Raw genomic sequence first — 17437 nt, 5'->3', positions numbered from 1 at the left:
AAAGGCCGACGCTCGATTCCATTAGAGTGTTCATTCGAAGCAGATGGGGTGTGGATCTTCAACCGGTGGTCTCGGCTTTGCCTAAGCCTCGGTCAATTTTTATCTGATTTTCCAATGAGATGGATTTTGTAAAGGCTTTTTCGAGGGAATCATGTGAAGTGGATGGGGTTCCCTATAGGGTTTTTCATTGGAGCCCTGATTTTTCTGAGGAGGCAGAGCCGACAATGGTTTCTGTGTGGATTGTCTTGCCGGGCCTTCTCCCAAATTTTTATCATGACTCTTTTCTTCAGAATATAGCCCTGCCTTTGGGTAAGTATGTGCATAGCGACAACCGCACTCGGTGTGCTACTCGCACAGATGGTGCTAGGTTGTGTATTGAAATGAATGTTTCCAAAGACCCGATTGAATCATTTTGGATTGGATTGCCGCATCAACATGGGAGTCGACTCCAACATGTGATTTATGAAACGCTTCTGGCATATTGTAGTTCACTGTCTGGTCCAGGGTCATAATCTGAAAACCTATAAATGAAGGGTGAAGAAACAGGGTGAGAAGAAAAAAGTTGATGATGGTAAGGATGATAAACGTTGGTTGCATAAAGATGAGAAGGGTGTTAACGAGGAGGATAAGGATATAGGTGTAGGGAAGCAGATTTTGAATGTGGAAGATGAGCCTGAGAACGAGACACAAAAAGGAAAAGAGATAGTCAATGTTGCCAATGATTTGAATACTCTCAGAGGGAATCTGGTAGAAGGGGTAGAGAACTGCGTTGTGGTGCATAATGCCCAGAGGGAAGAAACTGGTGAAGTAATGGGTGCAAGAAGCGGGCAAGTCCGTACTTTAGAGATTGGGATGGTTGACACTGGTGAGGGCTCGAAATCTGAGGCAATGCAAAAGGTAGTTTAGCCACAACTCTTGGAAGTGGTTGACCTCAACTCCGGGGTGTTCCGTGAGACAGAAGTAGAGGAAGGAGAGTTCTGTGATGAGGAAGAGCATCAACAGGAAAATGCTCTTGAGTTGGAGGTTAGATCAGAATCCGGGAGGGAAGGTGTTATGGAGCCGATATGTAAGGACAAAGATTATGCCTCTGACGCTGAAATCCTAAGTGTATCGAAGGATGGTTTAATCACTAGAAGTTCAACTTGGGCTAAAAGCAAGCCCTTTAGAATGAATTTATGATGAGTCCAATTATTTATTGGAACATTAGAGGCTTACGTACCTCTAAGAAAAGGCTGAGGAATTTATGCAGGAAGTTTAATAATGATGTTTTGGTTTTGGCTGAGCCGTTTTTGCCTTCTTCTAAATTGGAAAAGGTTCGGGAGAATATGCATTTCTTAGGTTGTTTGTCTAATGAGGCACAATGGGGTAAGCTTTGGCTATTATGGAAGTTTGATGTGCAGGTTTCGATAGTGGCAGCTACGAGGCAGGCGCTCACAGTATTAATAAAGGAACAAAATAAGACATTATATGTTTTGTTTGTCTATGCAAAATGCTTACATTTTGAACGAAGGGAGTTATGGGAAAACTTGAGTATGGTGGTTCCAGCTGGCTTATCATGGATTGTAATGGGGGATTTTAATATCATTCGAATGGATTCGAAACGCTGTGGTGAAAGACCACGGCTAATGTCGGCAATGGCAGAGTTCAACAATTTTATTGACAATGTAGGCCTTACGGACATGAGGTATTCTGGTAACCAGTTTTCGTGGTGAAATGGGCAGAAAGGCAGAGCGCGCAATTGGGCACGGCTTGATAGAGCTTTGATTAACTCGTTTTTGCTAACCGAATTTCCTGGTGCGCATATGAAGTATCTTGCTAGATCGACATCGGATCGTGCTCCGATTGTGGCTTGGTTAGAGGATGAATGCAGGCGTTATGGTTTCTTTACATTTAAGTTTCAACAAATGTGGGTTAATCATGATATGTTTAAGCATTGTGTGGAGGAGGCTTGGAGGTGTGAGGTTGAAGAAAGTGGTTTGTGTTGATTAGTTCACAAGCTGAAGCAAAAGAAAATGGCGCTTAGACGCTGGAATAAGGAGGTCTTCAGGAGAACGGAAGTGAATATTCAGAGTCTGGAAGAGAGGTTGACTGGTTTAGAAGGTAGACTACAACAAGAGTACTCGGAGGATGTTGAGCAAGATTTTCTGGTTATAAAATTGGAGTTGCAAACTTGGATGGAGCGGGAAAATATTTGGTTGAGCCGACAGGCAAAGCAAAAGTGGTTGCACAAAGGCGAAGCCTTATCTGAATTTTTTCGAGCTTTTACGTCTAAATCGGCTACGGTGGTGAGGGAAATGAGATTAAATGATGGTAGAGTATTGTCCTCTCCGGAAGATGTACATGATGGGGCGGTTGCACATTTTGAGGAATTTTTAGCGCATAAGCAGGTTGGTGCTTAACCAGACTTGACTTCGTTAACGACTAGTATTATTCTCGACCAAGATAATGCCATGTTTTGTTAGCTCCCTTCAATCTAATTTATTAAAGATGCGGTTTTTTCCATTCTAGTAAATAGTAGTCTTGGCCCAGATGGTTTTGGGTCAGGTTTCTTTCAATCTTGTTGGATCATTGTGGAAAAGGATGTTGTTGATGCTGTCCACGAGTTTTTCAGAGGTGCGGCCTTGCCTAGATTTTTTACTGCCTCTACTCTTGTTCTTATTCCAAAAGTTGAAAACCCAGTTACTTTTGATAAATTTAGGCCAATAAGTTTGTGCTCAGTATTTTATAAAGTATGCTCTAAGATTCTTATAGATCGTTTGGCTCCTCTCTTCTGTGGTATTATTTCTCAGGAACAAGGAGCGTTTATAAAGGGGCGAAGCATTTTCGAGAATATTAGTTTGACGCAGGAGATGGTTCATTGCATAAATAAGCCAGCTCGTGGTGGTAATATCATCTTAAAATTGACATGGCCAAAGCTTACGATAGTGTGGATTGGGATTTTTTGTTTCATGTTCTAGCTGGCTTTGGTTTCTCAGATATGGTATGTGGTTTACTTCGTCAGTGTGTCACAACGCCTTGGTTCTCAGTAGCAATGAATGGTGTGTCCAAAGGCTTCTTCAAAGGGGTCAGGGTTTGCGACAAGGGGACCCCCTCTCGCCATATTTGTTTATTATTGTGGAAGAAATGTTATCTCGAATGCTTAGTAAAGCTTTTGCTAATAATAAAATCCGTGCCTATTACCACCCGAGGGATACACCTCTTATTTCGCATTTGCTCTATGCCGACGATATAGTTATTTTTGCAAATGGCGGTAAATCGTCTCTTAGAGCCATTGTGGATATTTTGAAGAAATATGAGCTGTGGTCCGGCCAAGTTGTTAGTAAGGAAAAATCTACTATTACTTTTGCTAAGTATATTCCTTCTGGTAGGCGTCACGAGTTGCTGCGGTTGACGGGTTTTGGGGAAGGCTTTTTTCCTTTCAAATATCTGGGTGTTCCTATTATTTTTGGTAGGCTAAAGGCTATTCAGTTAGAAGATCTGGTGATTAAAATTAAAAGGAAGTTGGAGGGATGACAGCATAAATTGCTTTCTAATGGGGCTCGGCTTCTACTCTTACGGCATGTGCTAATGAGCTTACCAATTCATTTCATGTCCATCTTGCAGCTGCCTTTATCGGTATTAAAGAGTATTAATAGGTGTTTTAGTAATTGTTTTTAAGGGTCTGTTGCTGGAAGAGCCAAGAAGCATTGGCTGGCGTGGTCTTCTTTATGTCAACCAGTAGCGGAAAAAGGAGTGGGGTTGAGAAATTTACAGGATATTCAAAAATCCTTGCATATGAAATTTGCTTGGAAAATTCTTGTGGATAACTCTTTGTGGTCTAACTTTTTTACGGCTAAATACATTCGAAATAAGCATGTATCATTGGTGGATTGTCACAAAGGAACACAGTTTTGGAAATCGGTTATTCAATGCATGCCTGATGTTCTTAGGTTGACGAAGTGGAGGATAAAGGAGGGGAAGGTATCTTTCTGGAGGGATCGGTGGCTTGAAGAGGGTCCGCTGGTGCAGCTACAGCAAATTGTGGAGAGACCAAACCTTATAATTAAAGAATGTAGACTTGAAGCAGGTTGGGATACTCAGCTTGTTCGAAGTCTTGTGGGAGATGGTAAAGTTGAACAAGTTATGCAGGTTTGAATAAGTGCAGGCAAGGGGCAGATTTACTGGTGTGGTTGGAGAATGCGGATGGCAAGTTCTCGTCTAAAAGCGCTTGGGAATGTATAAGGATTAAAGCACCAAAAAATAGATGGTCTGATTGGGTTTGGCATCCTTGTATGCCAAAAAATTTTTTGGTGACTATGTGGAAAGCTATTCATAATGGCCTTAGTGTGGATGACAGGATAAAAAAGGTTGGGATTCCTATGGTGTCAAAATGTAACTGCTGCACAGATGGGGGTGATGAAGACCTAGAGCATGTTTTGGTGGATGGACAGATAGCTTCAGAAATTTGGAGACGAAGCTATGTGCAGGTGGGGATGTTTTATGTGGCAGGTAGGAGCTGGAAGGAAAGGGTGGAAACGTGGCTTCATAAAGTTGCCAAGGAGTCTCAAATGGGACAAGTGTTTGGTCTCTTGCCAACAATCATCACATGGTGTTTATGGATTAGGAGGTGTCGAGCTCGTATGGAAGGCATTCAAGATCCGGTAGACAAGGTATGGAGAAATGTTTTATTTTGGCTGGCTCGTATAGGGGAGAAACTTAATGCTGGACAGAGCATGACGCGTTGGGATGAATCCACGTTGAGAGCATTTAATATTCCTATCAAACCGATTAAAAGAACGCTCCCAAAATTGGTGTATTGGATGAAACCGGAGGAGGATTGGTTAAAGCTCAATGTTGATGGTTGCAGTTGTGGAAATCCTGGTTGTGCAGGAGCAGGTGTTGTGGTGAGAAATAAGGATGGGAAAATGTTGTTGTCATTTGCAAATTCACTAGGGAGGGGTTCAAATAACTATGCTGAATTAATGGGTCTCTTACTTGGTCTTCGGCTTGTGAAAATCCTGGGGGCCTCAATGTGATTTTAGAGCTTAATTCCATGGTGGTGGTTAACTGGATCAAAGGTGCACGATGTAATCTTTGGTATGCTGAAGATTATTGGGAGGAGATTATGAAATTGTTACAATTGTTTACTTATCAAGTGCAACATATCTACCGACAAGGTAATAGCCCAGCTGACTGTTTGGCTCTTCTGAGTGCGCATGGGCAGTCGAAAACGTGGAATAATATAATGGAGGTGCCGAGAGAGGTGAGAGGTTTGCTAAGATTGGATCTCCTAGGATTGCCATATATTATAGTATAATGTTTTTTGGTGCTTTTTGCTTGTTTGAAGTCTTTATTTGATTTTGTGTACTGAGTTGTTAGTTGTAACCACGGTTTTCTTCAGTCAAAAGTGAGGACAATCAATAAATCAAACTTTTATAAAAAAAAAGAAAAAAAAAACCTTTGATTTCTAAAATATATATATATATGAAATTTATATTAAGTTGATGATACAAAATGTTTTTTTAGTACATATTAATATTTATTGATAAAATTTGTCATTTTGATATATGAAACTAGTAATATTTAGATATATGAAACTTGTATTTTTGAGCACATGGTGCTAACTGTAAAATATATAAAAATAATAATTTTTAGAAAAAAAATTGAAAATAATAATAATATTTTATTATTATTTGATTCAAAAATACATAATCAAATGTGAGAGTTTTTCTTGATATGCAAAATCAATTTTCAAAAGATGTGATTTTAAAGATGCATATAGAGAAATTAATGCTAGTGCTCTAAGTCGGTGTGTTGACGTGTTAGTTTTTTTTTTTTTTTAAATGGAGAATGAGGGATTCGATCATTGATTCTCTTAGGGAGATACATGATATGTTAGTTATAGTGAGACTTATTTTAACTTAAAAAATATTAAAATATCAATAATTTCTTAGTATAACTAATGTGGAATACTTTTACATTAATAGTGTATCGGGGGTGTAAAAAAAATGCTTATAAATAAATTTTATTCAAAATTTTTAGGATGTTTTGGGGAGCAAAAGTCCCTGCTGCTGTGGTGCTCTCAAGAAGGCATTAGAAGAAGAAAAATAATAGTTGTAGTTGTGAGTATGTAAGTATTGCATAATCATTTTAAAAAAAGTAAATGAATACGGGATCTATATGAAAAAAATTAATTTTTTAATAATAGATCATACTCTTTTTCAAAATGACTGTATAATTTTTACGCACTCTATAACTGTACGTAATATTATTATTGAAAGAAACAAACAAAGCTTGCTTGGTTTATGGACCACTAGACTAAATTAGATAGAAAAACATATCATTTCTCCGCACTTCCTTCTCTAAAAGGTTTTATTATTTCAATTCTTCTAGGAATTGGGTTGGAGGGGAGGCGAGGCCTGTAATAACTAAAATTAAAATTATTTTTAATGAAGTAACACAATTATAATGTTTAATTGTAAAATAAATTATAAAATAGTTATAATATAGTGATAGGTGTATGTATAATTACTTATTCAAAAAATCTTACTACTTCGACACCTTGCGTAGGTAAGAAAATGGAATTTAAAAAAAAAAAACTATTTACATACTACTTATGTCCCTTACAAACTGTAATTAAGAAAAATTTATAAATAACTTACTTCTATGCGTATCAATTATTGATATACTGAAAATTATTAAATTTAAAATTTAAAATTTAAATTAAAAAATAAAATTGACAAAATGAGTTTTGTACGTAAAATTATAAATAAAATTTAAACACACAGGAATTTACTATGCATCAACTACTATTCACTCTTACAGTACCCCACATCTATAACTTTTTCATAAGATGTGAGGGTATTTTTCATAGGGTATAAGATATTTTTTATAAAATGTAAGGTGTGAAGTGGTGAATAGCAGATAAGAAAATTTTTTCAAACACATATAGCACTACTCGACAAATAATTACCTTTAGTTGTAGACTTCTCTCATTACTTGCTCACTACTTGAGAAAAAAATATCGGAAATTATTTTCACCAATTGTCTCGAACGTCAATATCATATGGTCATTAAAAAAGTTTTGCCATCAAATATGGAATTTCTCCTAAATGATTTTAAGAAGACATCAAATCATAAAAAAAAAAATAATAATAATAATAATAAAATCGAAAACTTGTGTTTAAATTAATAAAGTTTATTTATTTATTATTCAACATAGGTTGAAGGGATGTCGACCTTTATATATACCCTGCATAGAGTACATGAACAACAGATAGTCCGACATATTGAGTACATGAACAACAGATAGTCCGACATATATACCCTGCATCTAAAAATAAATAAATATATTGACCATAAATCATATATATGCTTTTCTTAAATTAGGCCGGCATTGTACGCATCATCTCTTTGAATGTTTCTAGAATGTTGTGTTCGATGATGCCAAGTTCATCATTAGTTTGGGATATTTTCTACTACTATCCTAATCTTATCATATGTGCTAGATCTATTATAAGGATATTGGAAAAAGATAAATAATTAAGTTAATTTTATAAAATAAAGCATAAATTAACGTGAATTATTATAAAATTATTTTTATTATAAAATAGATCTAACGTATTTTATAAAATCACGTGATTATATAAAATTACTTTTACGGGATGTTGTAGTACTTCTGATGTTAAAGAAAAACTTTAGAGAAATTTCAATTTTCTTTCCTATGTATATGACATATCATAGTATAAATTATCAGTCTAATATGAGACCGAGTTGCTTACAATCAGACAAATACTCCAACTAAAACTTTAGAATATGATCAAGAAAAGGGAATGTGGAATTGGACTGACTCGGACTACTTCAATGAGTCATATTAATTAATGTGATCAAGAATAAAAAAATCATCGATGAAGATTATTATTACTCTTTTTCGATGAAAAATAGATAAAAGATTTTGTTTTTTTTTTTTTTTTTTTTGTAAAATTTTATATATGCCTTGAAAAAACCCAGCATGACAGGTAGTGACAGAGTGAAGAATAATCTTGGGTAATTTTAGTAAGTGCTTAATAGTTCATGTGTTTATTTTAGTAAGAAATAGGAAATTAGTAATTACAATTTAAAAAGGTTAGTAACGTCCTAGTATTTGTTTTTCTCCTAAATTACTTATAAATTTCTCTTGGCAATTAATTAAAGGGCATAATTTGTCCAGCTATGGTATAAATTTGGAAAATTGCATACTCATGGTGTGATTTTTTATTGGAAGAAAAATAATATTTTCAATTCTATTATATACAAAGTTCGTGTATTCTATTTAAAAAAAAATAAGTAAATTAATCTAAAATTTACATAAAAAAAAAATTAAATATTGAATCTAGAACATTTTAAAATTGTATTAAGCATTACTCTTGTTGAAAAGATGAACTGCACCCAAATTACAGATTAGTTAGGAGTAGAAGATTTAAGAATCGAAAGTATAACTGTATATGGTTGTCCTGTTTAAGGAAATCCGTCCGAGTGAGTCCTAAGAAACAACGACTGAATTGGAAAAATATTCGGATCCTTTCGACCATGCTATCTAAAACAAGAAGTCGCATCATTTCATGCAAAACTTTTGAACTTCTCTAAACTCTCTAATACCCATTTCTGTCACCACCCTACTCTTCCTTCTCACCTTCCTCTCCTACATAATCCCATGCCCAAACCCACCTCTGAATTCACCAAAAAAGGCTTTCTTTCATGTCCATATCCTCCAAATTCAACAAAACAGTTTATAAGTGGTCATTAAACAGTTGCATGCTTAACACGTTGAACTTTATTGAGAATTTTTGAGGCGTTAGATTCAGGAGGAGCTAGCACAAATTTCTTTTGTGTATTGGGAAGTGATAAGTGTGTCGTCATGGCGGCTGCTTTGGACGGCGATGAGCTTGTGAGGTCCATGAGCAGCCGGCGAGCGAGTTTCCGGTCGGCCAGCAAGAAAAACTTCTCGGCCAGCTTCCGCGAGGCTTGGACGGGACAGCCGGATGTATTTCAGAGGAGTGGTAGGGAAGATGACGAAGAGGAGCTGAAGTGGGCAGCGTTAGAGCGGCTTCCCACGTATGACAGGTTGAGGAAGGGATTTCTGAAGCAGGTTTTGGATAATGGGAGGGTTGGTTATGAAGAGGTTGATGTTACCAATCTTCAGACGCAGGACAAGAAGAATATCATTGAGAGTATACTCAAGGTTGTTGAAGATGATAATGAGAAGTTTCTTCGTAGGCTTAGAGACAGGACTGATAGGTGAGACTGGAGCAGGCTATAGTACTTTTGGTTGTGTATTTTTCTATCATGTTTATCTTCGTTCCTCTTTTTTCTCTTGGCTTTGTTGGTTTTTATTTTGTTATTTTCTTAAGATTTTTTGGTTATTTGCTTCAGGGTGGGAATTGAGATTCCAACTATTGAAGTCCGGTTTGAGCATTTATCAATTGAAGGAGATGCGTATGTTGGAACCAGGGCACTCCCAACTCTGCTCAACTCAACCTTGAATTCAATTGAGGTACTTTTTCCTCCCATATATATATATATATATAGATATATATATATATATATTATTTTTCTTGTTCAGTTATATTTTAGCTTTCTATCGAGTGGAAATTATAGAACAAAGTTTTCTATCCTCCATAGTCCAACTTCGCTTTTGTCATCGCTTTTCCCAAATTTGAGAAATTCTCTCTCAATCTTTCTTTCTTGTTCTTCCTTACTTTTACTGTGGGAAGGAACTCTAAGAATGGTTTCACAGCTTGGTATGCATAATGGTGAAACATATCTTTCTTCTTCTTTTTTCCTCTAAAAGTAAAGTGGTATGATTTTTCATTCTGGACATTTTCTATACAAATTGACTGTGTGGGTCTTAAGACTGGGATATGCAATAAGCAATCTTGGGCATAATCTCTGTTGCAAAGAGATTTTAAAATTGGTCATGTCAATTTGTCAAAGAGAAAATATTGCTTGAATTTTCTCTACAGTTTGGTATACTTACTGATAAATGGTTTGGTTTATAATTTTTTTTGTGATGATAGGCTCTTCTTGGGGTACTCAAGCTGTTCCCATCAAAGCAAAGGGTTGTCCAAATTCTACAAGATGTGAGTGGAATAGTGAAGCCATCGAGGTATTGGATTTTTGCAAACTTATCTGTAACAGAGCTTTTGATTTATGGTGTGTGTTTCGTTGATTAGTTTACTGTCTTTTGTTCAGAATGACGCTGCTTCTGGGACCTCCTGGATCAGGGAAAACGACATTGCTGCAGGCACTTGCTGGGAAAAGGGACAAGGATCTCAGGGTGTGTCATTTCCTCCTCTCATCTCACCAGGACATGTCTGCCAAAAACTTCTATGTCTTGAATGGTTCATTATAACTTATATATTATTTGTACTTCCACGCCATTTTGTTATATGGATTTGTTTCGTTTTGTTTGAAAAGTGCAACAAGAAGGTAATGCTGGATTTTCTAGTGTCCCAAAAGTTCATGAAGAATTATTCATTTTCTTTCAAATATGCCCCAGAATGTTTCTTAATTCTATAACTATTGTTTGATTAATGAGCTCTTCCACAATAGACTCTGGAAGTATCTGCTAAATCCTAAATAATTCCAGAAACATTTGTCATATTCTGAAATCCAAACTTTGTCATTGATTACTATGAACAGATATCAGGCAGAGTCACGTACTGTGGTCATGAGTTGTCAGAGTTTGTTCCTCAAAGAACATGTGCTTATATTAGCCAACATGATCTTCATCATGGTGAAATGACGGTCAGGGAGACATTGGATTTTTCGGGACGTTGCTTGGGAGTCGGAACCAGGTACGAGATGCTGGCTGAATTATCAAGACGGGAAAAACAAGCAGGGATCAAACCAGATCCTGAGATAGATGCGTTCATGAAAGCTACAGCAATGGCAGGTGAAGAAGCAAGTCTTGTTACAGACTATATTCTCAAGGTATGTTGCCTTAATGTCCAAGTGGTAACTGACCTTTTATGTACCTAAAGGATTTTTCTTATCTAACTTTTTAAAAATATGAATTGCAGATTCTTGGATTGGATATCTGTTCTGACATTTTGGTGGGCGATGAGATGAGAAGGGGCATATCTGGTGGACAAAAGAAGCGTGTCACTACAGGTATGTAAAAGATGACACAAAGTATTGCAAAGAAAAATTAGATGGCAGTACTTTTTCCCGTAGACCAAACAGTTTTTGATAGAAACAATTATACTGAATGCAGGAGAAATGCTGGCTGGACCGGCAAAGGCCCTTTTCATGGATGAAATATCAACTGGTCTCGACAGTTCTACAACTTTCCAAATTGTCAGGTTTATGAGACAGATGGTTCATATCATGGACGTGACAATGATAATATCCCTTCTGCAACCTGCGCCTGAAACCTTTGATCTCTTTGATGACATTATCTTACTTTCAGAGGGTAAGATTGTTTATCAAGGTCCACGAGAGAATGTACTTCAATTTTTTGAAAATGTGGGCTTCAAGTGCCCAGAAAGGAAAGGAGTAGCAGACTTCTTGCAAGAGGTTACATCAAAAAAAGACCAGGAGCAGTACTGGTGCAGAAAGAATGAGCCTTACCGATATATCAGTGTCCCTGAATTCGTAAGTTGCTTCCAAAATTTTCACATTGGCCAGAAAATTTCTGAAGAGCTTGGAATTCCTTATGATCGGTCCAAAGCCCATCCTGCTGCATTAGTAAAAGAGAAGTATGGAATCTCGAACTGGGAACTCTTCAAGGCATGCCTTGCAAGAGAGTGGCTATTGATGAAGCGCAACTCTTTTGTATATATATTCAAGACAACCCAGATCACCATCATGTCAATTATTACCATGACAGTGTTCTTCAGAACAGAAATGAAGCATGGTCGAATTGAAGATGGAGGGAAATTTTATGGTGCAATGTTCTTCAGTCTCATTAACGTGATGTTTAATGGAGTGGCAGAACTTGCATTGACTATTTTTAGGCTTCCTGTATTTTTTAAGCAGCGGGATTTCTTGTTCTATCCAGCATGGGCTTTTGCGTTGCCAATTTGGCTCCTCAGGATTCCCCTCTCATTGATAGAGTCAGGAATATGGATCTGCCTCACATATTACACTGTTGGGTTTGCTCCTGCTGCAAGTAGGTACGTGCATACACATACATTCTTTGAAATAAATGAGTAGAGTCCACCTTCCCGGAGCTACGTAAATTTATGGTTTATGTTCACTAATATGTTGAAATTTTATAGGTTTTTCCGCCAGTTATTAGCATTCTTCAGTGTCCATCAGATGGCCCTATCACTCTTCCGCTTTATTGCAGCACTAGGAAGAACACAAGTTGTGGCAAATACGCTTGGCACCTTCACATTGCTATTGGTTTTTGTCCTCGGGGGATTTATTGTTGCAAAAGGTCTGTATTTTAATCTTTTAGTTATCTCTATGTCTTTATTGCCCAAGTGAGATGATTCTGTATATGTGTGGAAAGGTGCTCAGATCCTCATGCATTTATATTTGACATAAGGAAACAACTAACTCCTACTCTTTGTTTAGATGACATTCAACCTTGGATGATATGGGGCTACTATGTTTCTCCCATGATGTATGGACAGAATGCCATAGTCATGAATGAGTTTCTCGATGAAAGATGGAGTGCGGTAAGATCTCCAATAGGATTTGCAAAACAATTATTTTCTCCATTAAAACTACCTTCATTTATTATCTTACATTTTTCCTTTTTACAGCCCAATACCGACCAACATGTTCCTGAACCTACTGTAGGAAAGGTTCTTCTCAGGGCCAGGGGCATGTTTAAAGATGACTATTGGTTCTGGATCTGTATTGGGGCACTCCTTGGGTTTTCTCTGCTATTCAACATCTGTTTTATTCTAGCACTCACATTTTTAAGTCGTAAGAGATTACTTCTCGTGCCAATCTCCATTTAGTATTTGCAATGAAATATGTACCTGACATTGCTTTGAAAATCAAATGCAGCTTTAGGAGATTCTAAATCTGTCATTGTCGAGGAGGATGATAAGAGGAAGAGTGGAAAGCAGCCATCTAATGGCCAGCATAGAATAAAGACCACGGAAATGAGTACAGCTTCAACTGCTCCACTGTTTGAAGGTACCAGAACTTTCAGTTCTACTAGTAAAATCATGAAAATTTGTTAATAGGGAGAAAAACTTGTAACTACTTTTAATGATGATAACATTTGAATGAGTACAGGTATTGAAATGGCGGGGAATAACACTCCAGACTCAACAATTGGTACTTCTGCAGTGCAAGCACCCGTTAGAAGGGGAATGGTGTTGCCTTTCCAGCCCTTGTCACTTGCATTTAATCTTGTAAACTACTATGTCGATATGCCTGCTGTAAGTCCCTTTTCCCACATCTCTCTTTCCATCTTGCAGCATCACCTTATAGTGGAGGAAGATAAAGTGAGGGAAAATAAATAATAAAGGCTGAATTTTCTTTTACGATTGAGAGACCATAATTTATTTGAGCAATATCCTAAAAATCAATAAAATTCTCAACTTCTTACCTTGTCAAGATATTGTGATTCTGTGAAAGAGATGAACAACTCCATTGTGACTGTTACCTTAATAATTCACGTATAGAAAGTTATGCATAATATCAGGGTAGCATCTTGAAATATAAAAGAAATTCATAAACTGTTGAACCTTTCCCATGTTTTCAAATCTGGATGCTGAACACTTTTTCTTCAACAGGAAATGAAGAATGAAGGAGTTGAAGAGACTCGTCTCCAGCTGTTACGAGATGTTTGTGGTGCTTTCAGGCCTGGTGTTCTAACAGCATTGGTTGGTGTAAGTGGTGCTGGAAAGACCACATTGATGGATGTGCTAGCAGGGAGAAAAACTGGAGGGTATATTGAAGGAAGTATCAGCATATCTGGTTATCCAAAGAACCAAGCAACTTTTGCTCGGGTCAGCGGTTATTGTGAACAGAACGATATCCATTCACCCCATGTTACTGTCTATGAATCTCTTGTGTACTCTGCCTGGCTGCGTCTTGCCAAGGAAGTTGACAAGGAAACACGAAAGGCAAGTTTGCTTTTGTCCTACATCTAATTTCATTCATTTTGTAATCTGTTCTGCCTACTTCATCTTCAACATTTAATTCTTTGATTACCCCTGAAATTGTATTTCCTCCATGAACTCGTTTTATTTTCTGCACAATTTGATAGGTCAATTTACCTTGCTAAGATAAACATAAACTTGGCACTTTCATCCTATTATTCTAAAGTTTATTCTTTATATGAAAGATGGCTTATCGATGGCAAATATGTGCCTGATTGTATGTGGCTGCACAGTGATTGTGAATTCACTATATGTCTAGCAACTCAAAGTTTCACCAATGTTGTTACTGACAGCAATTTCTATCTTTTGTGTGCTGTAGATGTTTGTTGAGGAAGTTATGGATTTGGTTGAGCTAAACCCATTGAGGAATTCTTTAGTTGGCCTTCCAGGAGTAGATGGTCTGTCCACTGAACAGAGAAAGAGACTCACCATAGCCGTGGAATTGGTTGCCAATCCTTCCATCATCTTCATGGATGAGCCGACATCAGGCCTTGATGCTAGAGCTGCAGCAATTGTTATGCGTACAGTGAGAAATACGGTGGATACAGGGCGAACAGTTGTCTGCACAATTCACCAGCCAAGCATTGACATTTTTGAAGCATTCGATGAGGTATTTGGGATAATATCAACATTTTGCACTTCAACCTGTTTGTTTAATTGTTCTAAATCCTCTTAACACTTCTCAATTTTAAATAAACCTGTGCACAGCTTTTGTTGATGAAGAGGGGTGGACAAGTCATTTATGCTGGACCCCTTGGTCACCAGTCTCACAAGCTTGTAGAATACTTTGAGGTGATTATCTCATCCTACACTCGTTTATAAAATCGTGTAGCAGTGTCACAAACTAATATCTATTACCATTGTAGGCTGTCCCAAATGTTCCTAAGATCAAAGAGGGCTATAATCCTGCTACGTGGATGCTAGAAGTCAGTTCTCCTGCTGTGGAGGTTCAACATGATGTGGATTTTGCAGAAATCTATGCCAACTCTGACCTGTACAAGTAAGCAGAACATCCAAATTTCCCATGGATAACTGCCCGTCTTCACCTATTTCAATTTGAAAGTTTATCTTTCAACCATACTAAGTTTTCATCTATTTATTCACTTATGCAGGAGGAATCAAGAACTCATCAAAGAGCTAAGTACTCCACCACAGGGATCCACGGAACTTTACTTCCGCACCAAATATTCCCAATCCTTTACTTCTCAATGCAATGCTTGTTTCTGGAAGCAGTATTGGTCCTATTGGAGGAACCCTCAATACAACACAATCCGTTTCTTAATGACAATAGTTATTGGCATTCTATTTGGACTTATATTCTGGAACAAAGGACATCAGACGTAAGTCTTAAAAGTTCAAGCTAGCCGTATTATTGGATTTTACACAGTTACATAAACATCAACAAGTACATTTTTCTTAGTTGGAAGAATAAGCCATCAGTGAACTATTTATGTGCTTTTTCAGGGAGGTTTTTATCTCTTACTGAGTTATATTGTAAACTATTATGTGAACAGGAAAAGAGAACAAGACCTGCTGAATCTGCTGGGAGCAATGTATGCAGCAGTTCTTTTCCTTGGTGGCACCAACACTTCTGCAGTGCAGTCTGTTGTGGCAATTGAAAGGACAGTCTTCTACCGTGAAAGAGCAGCAGGAATGTACTCGGCCTTGCCTTATGCATTTGGTCAGGTAAAAGAAAGTCGTGTTATCATGAAAAGAAGAATGAGTTTACAACCCCCAACCAAATGAAACAAAAAACTGTGCAAGATTCTGATTTGCAGTAAAAATAATCAGCATTTATATCTGATTTCCAACAGGTGGCTGTGGAGACAATATATGTTATTGTCCAAACTTTTATCTACAGTATTATCCTTTACTCGATGATCGGATTCGATTGGAAAGCAGAGAAATTCCTTTGGTTTTACTTCTTCATATTAATGTGCTTTGTATACTTCACCTTGTACGGGATGATGCTTCTGGCTCTCACTCCCAGCTACCAAATTGCCGCCATTGTTATGTCCTTCTTCCTAAGCTTCTGGAATCTGTTCTCTGGTTTCCTCATCCCAAGGACGGTAAGTATGATATATCGACTTAAAGGAGTATAGACCACACAAGAATAAATTTGTTTTCGAGTTTTACTTGTAAGCCGATCATGTGGAGGACACACTCCTAACTGCTGACATGATAGGATTTGATTTGCATGATATTTGGTTTGTTTACTTATCAAAACATAAAACTAACTGATTGAGATAGAGACATAAAAATTGCCCAAAACACTGTAACATTTAAAACGGAGGCATGTTAATCGAGATCCATATGAAGAACAACCTGCTTATTCAAACGCAAGAGAAAAAACATACATATATGTTCCACATTGTATGGGAATCTCTGTTTAAAATTCTCAATCTTGTTCCTCATGCGCCATTCATGATCATTATACGATTTCAAGTGCTTTGCATAAAAAGAAGACTGAAATCAAATGGCTTTACATGATCCGCAGCAAATTCCAATATGGTGGAGATGGTATTACTGGGCTTCTCCAGTGTCTTGGACACTCTACGGCCTTGTAACTTCTCAGGTGGGTGACAAGACAGATATGATTGAGGTACCTGGAGAAGCTGATATGGAAGTGAAGGAGTACCTAAAGAAGCACTTGGGTTTTGATCATGACTTCCTTGGAGCGGTTGCTGCTGCCCATATTGGCTTTTCCCTCCTTTTCTTCTTTGTCTTTGCCTATGGCATCAAGTTCCTCAACTTCCAAAGGAGATAAAAAGAGAGATCAGAAGTTTCAACAACAGTACTCATGAGATTAATATGCATGCAATATTGTGTATGAGTGAATTATTTGAACCCTATTACCATTTTATTTATAGGGTTGTACTGTTGTTATTTATTGTTGTTTAATCTTTCTTTTCAATTATATTTCCAGAAACTGAAATTCTTGTCGGACAAATTCTCATTATCTCTAGCTTGGATCAAATCCTGCCAAGTCATCAAACACATGCATGGATGTCAGGATTTGCATTAATACACATATTATCTAACTTGGGCATTAAAATTTCCTAGTAGTTCCGACCGTACGTGCATGCATATATAGAGGGAATTGATATTAATTGATCCTCGTTCAGTTTTTTTCCAGTTCCAACAACATATTATATATTTGCGAAATGTGTAGAAATAACGATATATATATATATATATATATATATATTATAGGTAACTAATTAGTTAAAATATCTCTAGTCATTATACAATAATAAAATAATTAAAAACTCAAAAGAATATTGTCTGCTTTCTGTCGCACTTTTTCATATATAACTCAAAAGAAAATTATGATTAATGTTAAACGAACT

The 17437-nt window shown here is 37.0% G+C and overlaps 1 protein-coding gene across 2 annotated transcripts; it reads left to right on the top strand.

The window, feature by feature from the left end:
• Positions 1 to 8578: 8578 nt before the first annotated feature.
• On the top strand, positions 8579 to 17134 carry LOC121241452 (pleiotropic drug resistance protein 2-like). Of its 2 annotated transcripts, none has more exons than XM_041139232.1 (20): positions 8579 to 9255; positions 9391 to 9511; positions 10035 to 10123; positions 10210 to 10294; positions 10660 to 10950; positions 11040 to 11130; positions 11234 to 12134; positions 12240 to 12400; positions 12541 to 12644; positions 12732 to 12897; positions 12982 to 13113; positions 13270 to 13361; positions 13719 to 14051; positions 14407 to 14697; positions 14796 to 14879; positions 14954 to 15087; positions 15200 to 15427; positions 15602 to 15773; positions 15902 to 16156; positions 16585 to 17134. In XM_041139232.1, the coding sequence occupies exons 1-20, from the start codon at positions 8876 to 8878 to the stop codon at positions 16852 to 16854; spliced, it is 4380 nt and encodes a 1459-aa protein (XP_040995166.1). In that variant the 5' UTR covers positions 8579 to 8875; the 3' UTR covers positions 16855 to 17134. The 2 variants fall into 2 exon arrangements, with proteins under 2 accessions (XP_040995166.1, XP_040995165.1); XM_041139231.1 differs by having other exon boundaries at positions 8580 to 9255; positions 13216 to 13361.
• Positions 17135 to 17437: the final 303 nt, after the last annotated feature.

This window comes from Juglans microcarpa x Juglans regia, chromosome 7S, assembly GCF_004785595.1.
Source record: "Juglans microcarpa x Juglans regia isolate MS1-56 chromosome 7S, Jm3101_v1.0, whole genome shotgun sequence".
NCBI classification, from domain to species: domain Eukaryota; kingdom Viridiplantae; phylum Streptophyta; class Magnoliopsida; order Fagales; family Juglandaceae; genus Juglans; species Juglans microcarpa x Juglans regia.
The sequence above is the reverse complement of the archived record's forward strand: the minus strand, read 5'-3'. Positions and strand labels throughout refer to the sequence as shown.

Bases quoted from the DNA above. Each gene is read 5' to 3' on its own strand.
- LOC121241452 (XM_041139231.1), top strand. From the start codon at position 8,876: ATGGCGGCTGCTTTGGACGGCGATGAGCTTGTGAGGTCCATGAGCAGC. The intron at 12,135-12,239 runs GTACGTGCATAC...GAAATTTTATAG, and splicing joins TTTGCTCCTGCTGCAAGTAG to GTTTTTCCGCCAGTTATTAG. The intron at 14,880-14,953 runs GTGATTATCTCA...TTACCATTGTAG, and splicing joins AGCTTGTAGAATACTTTGAG to GCTGTCCCAAATGTTCCTAA.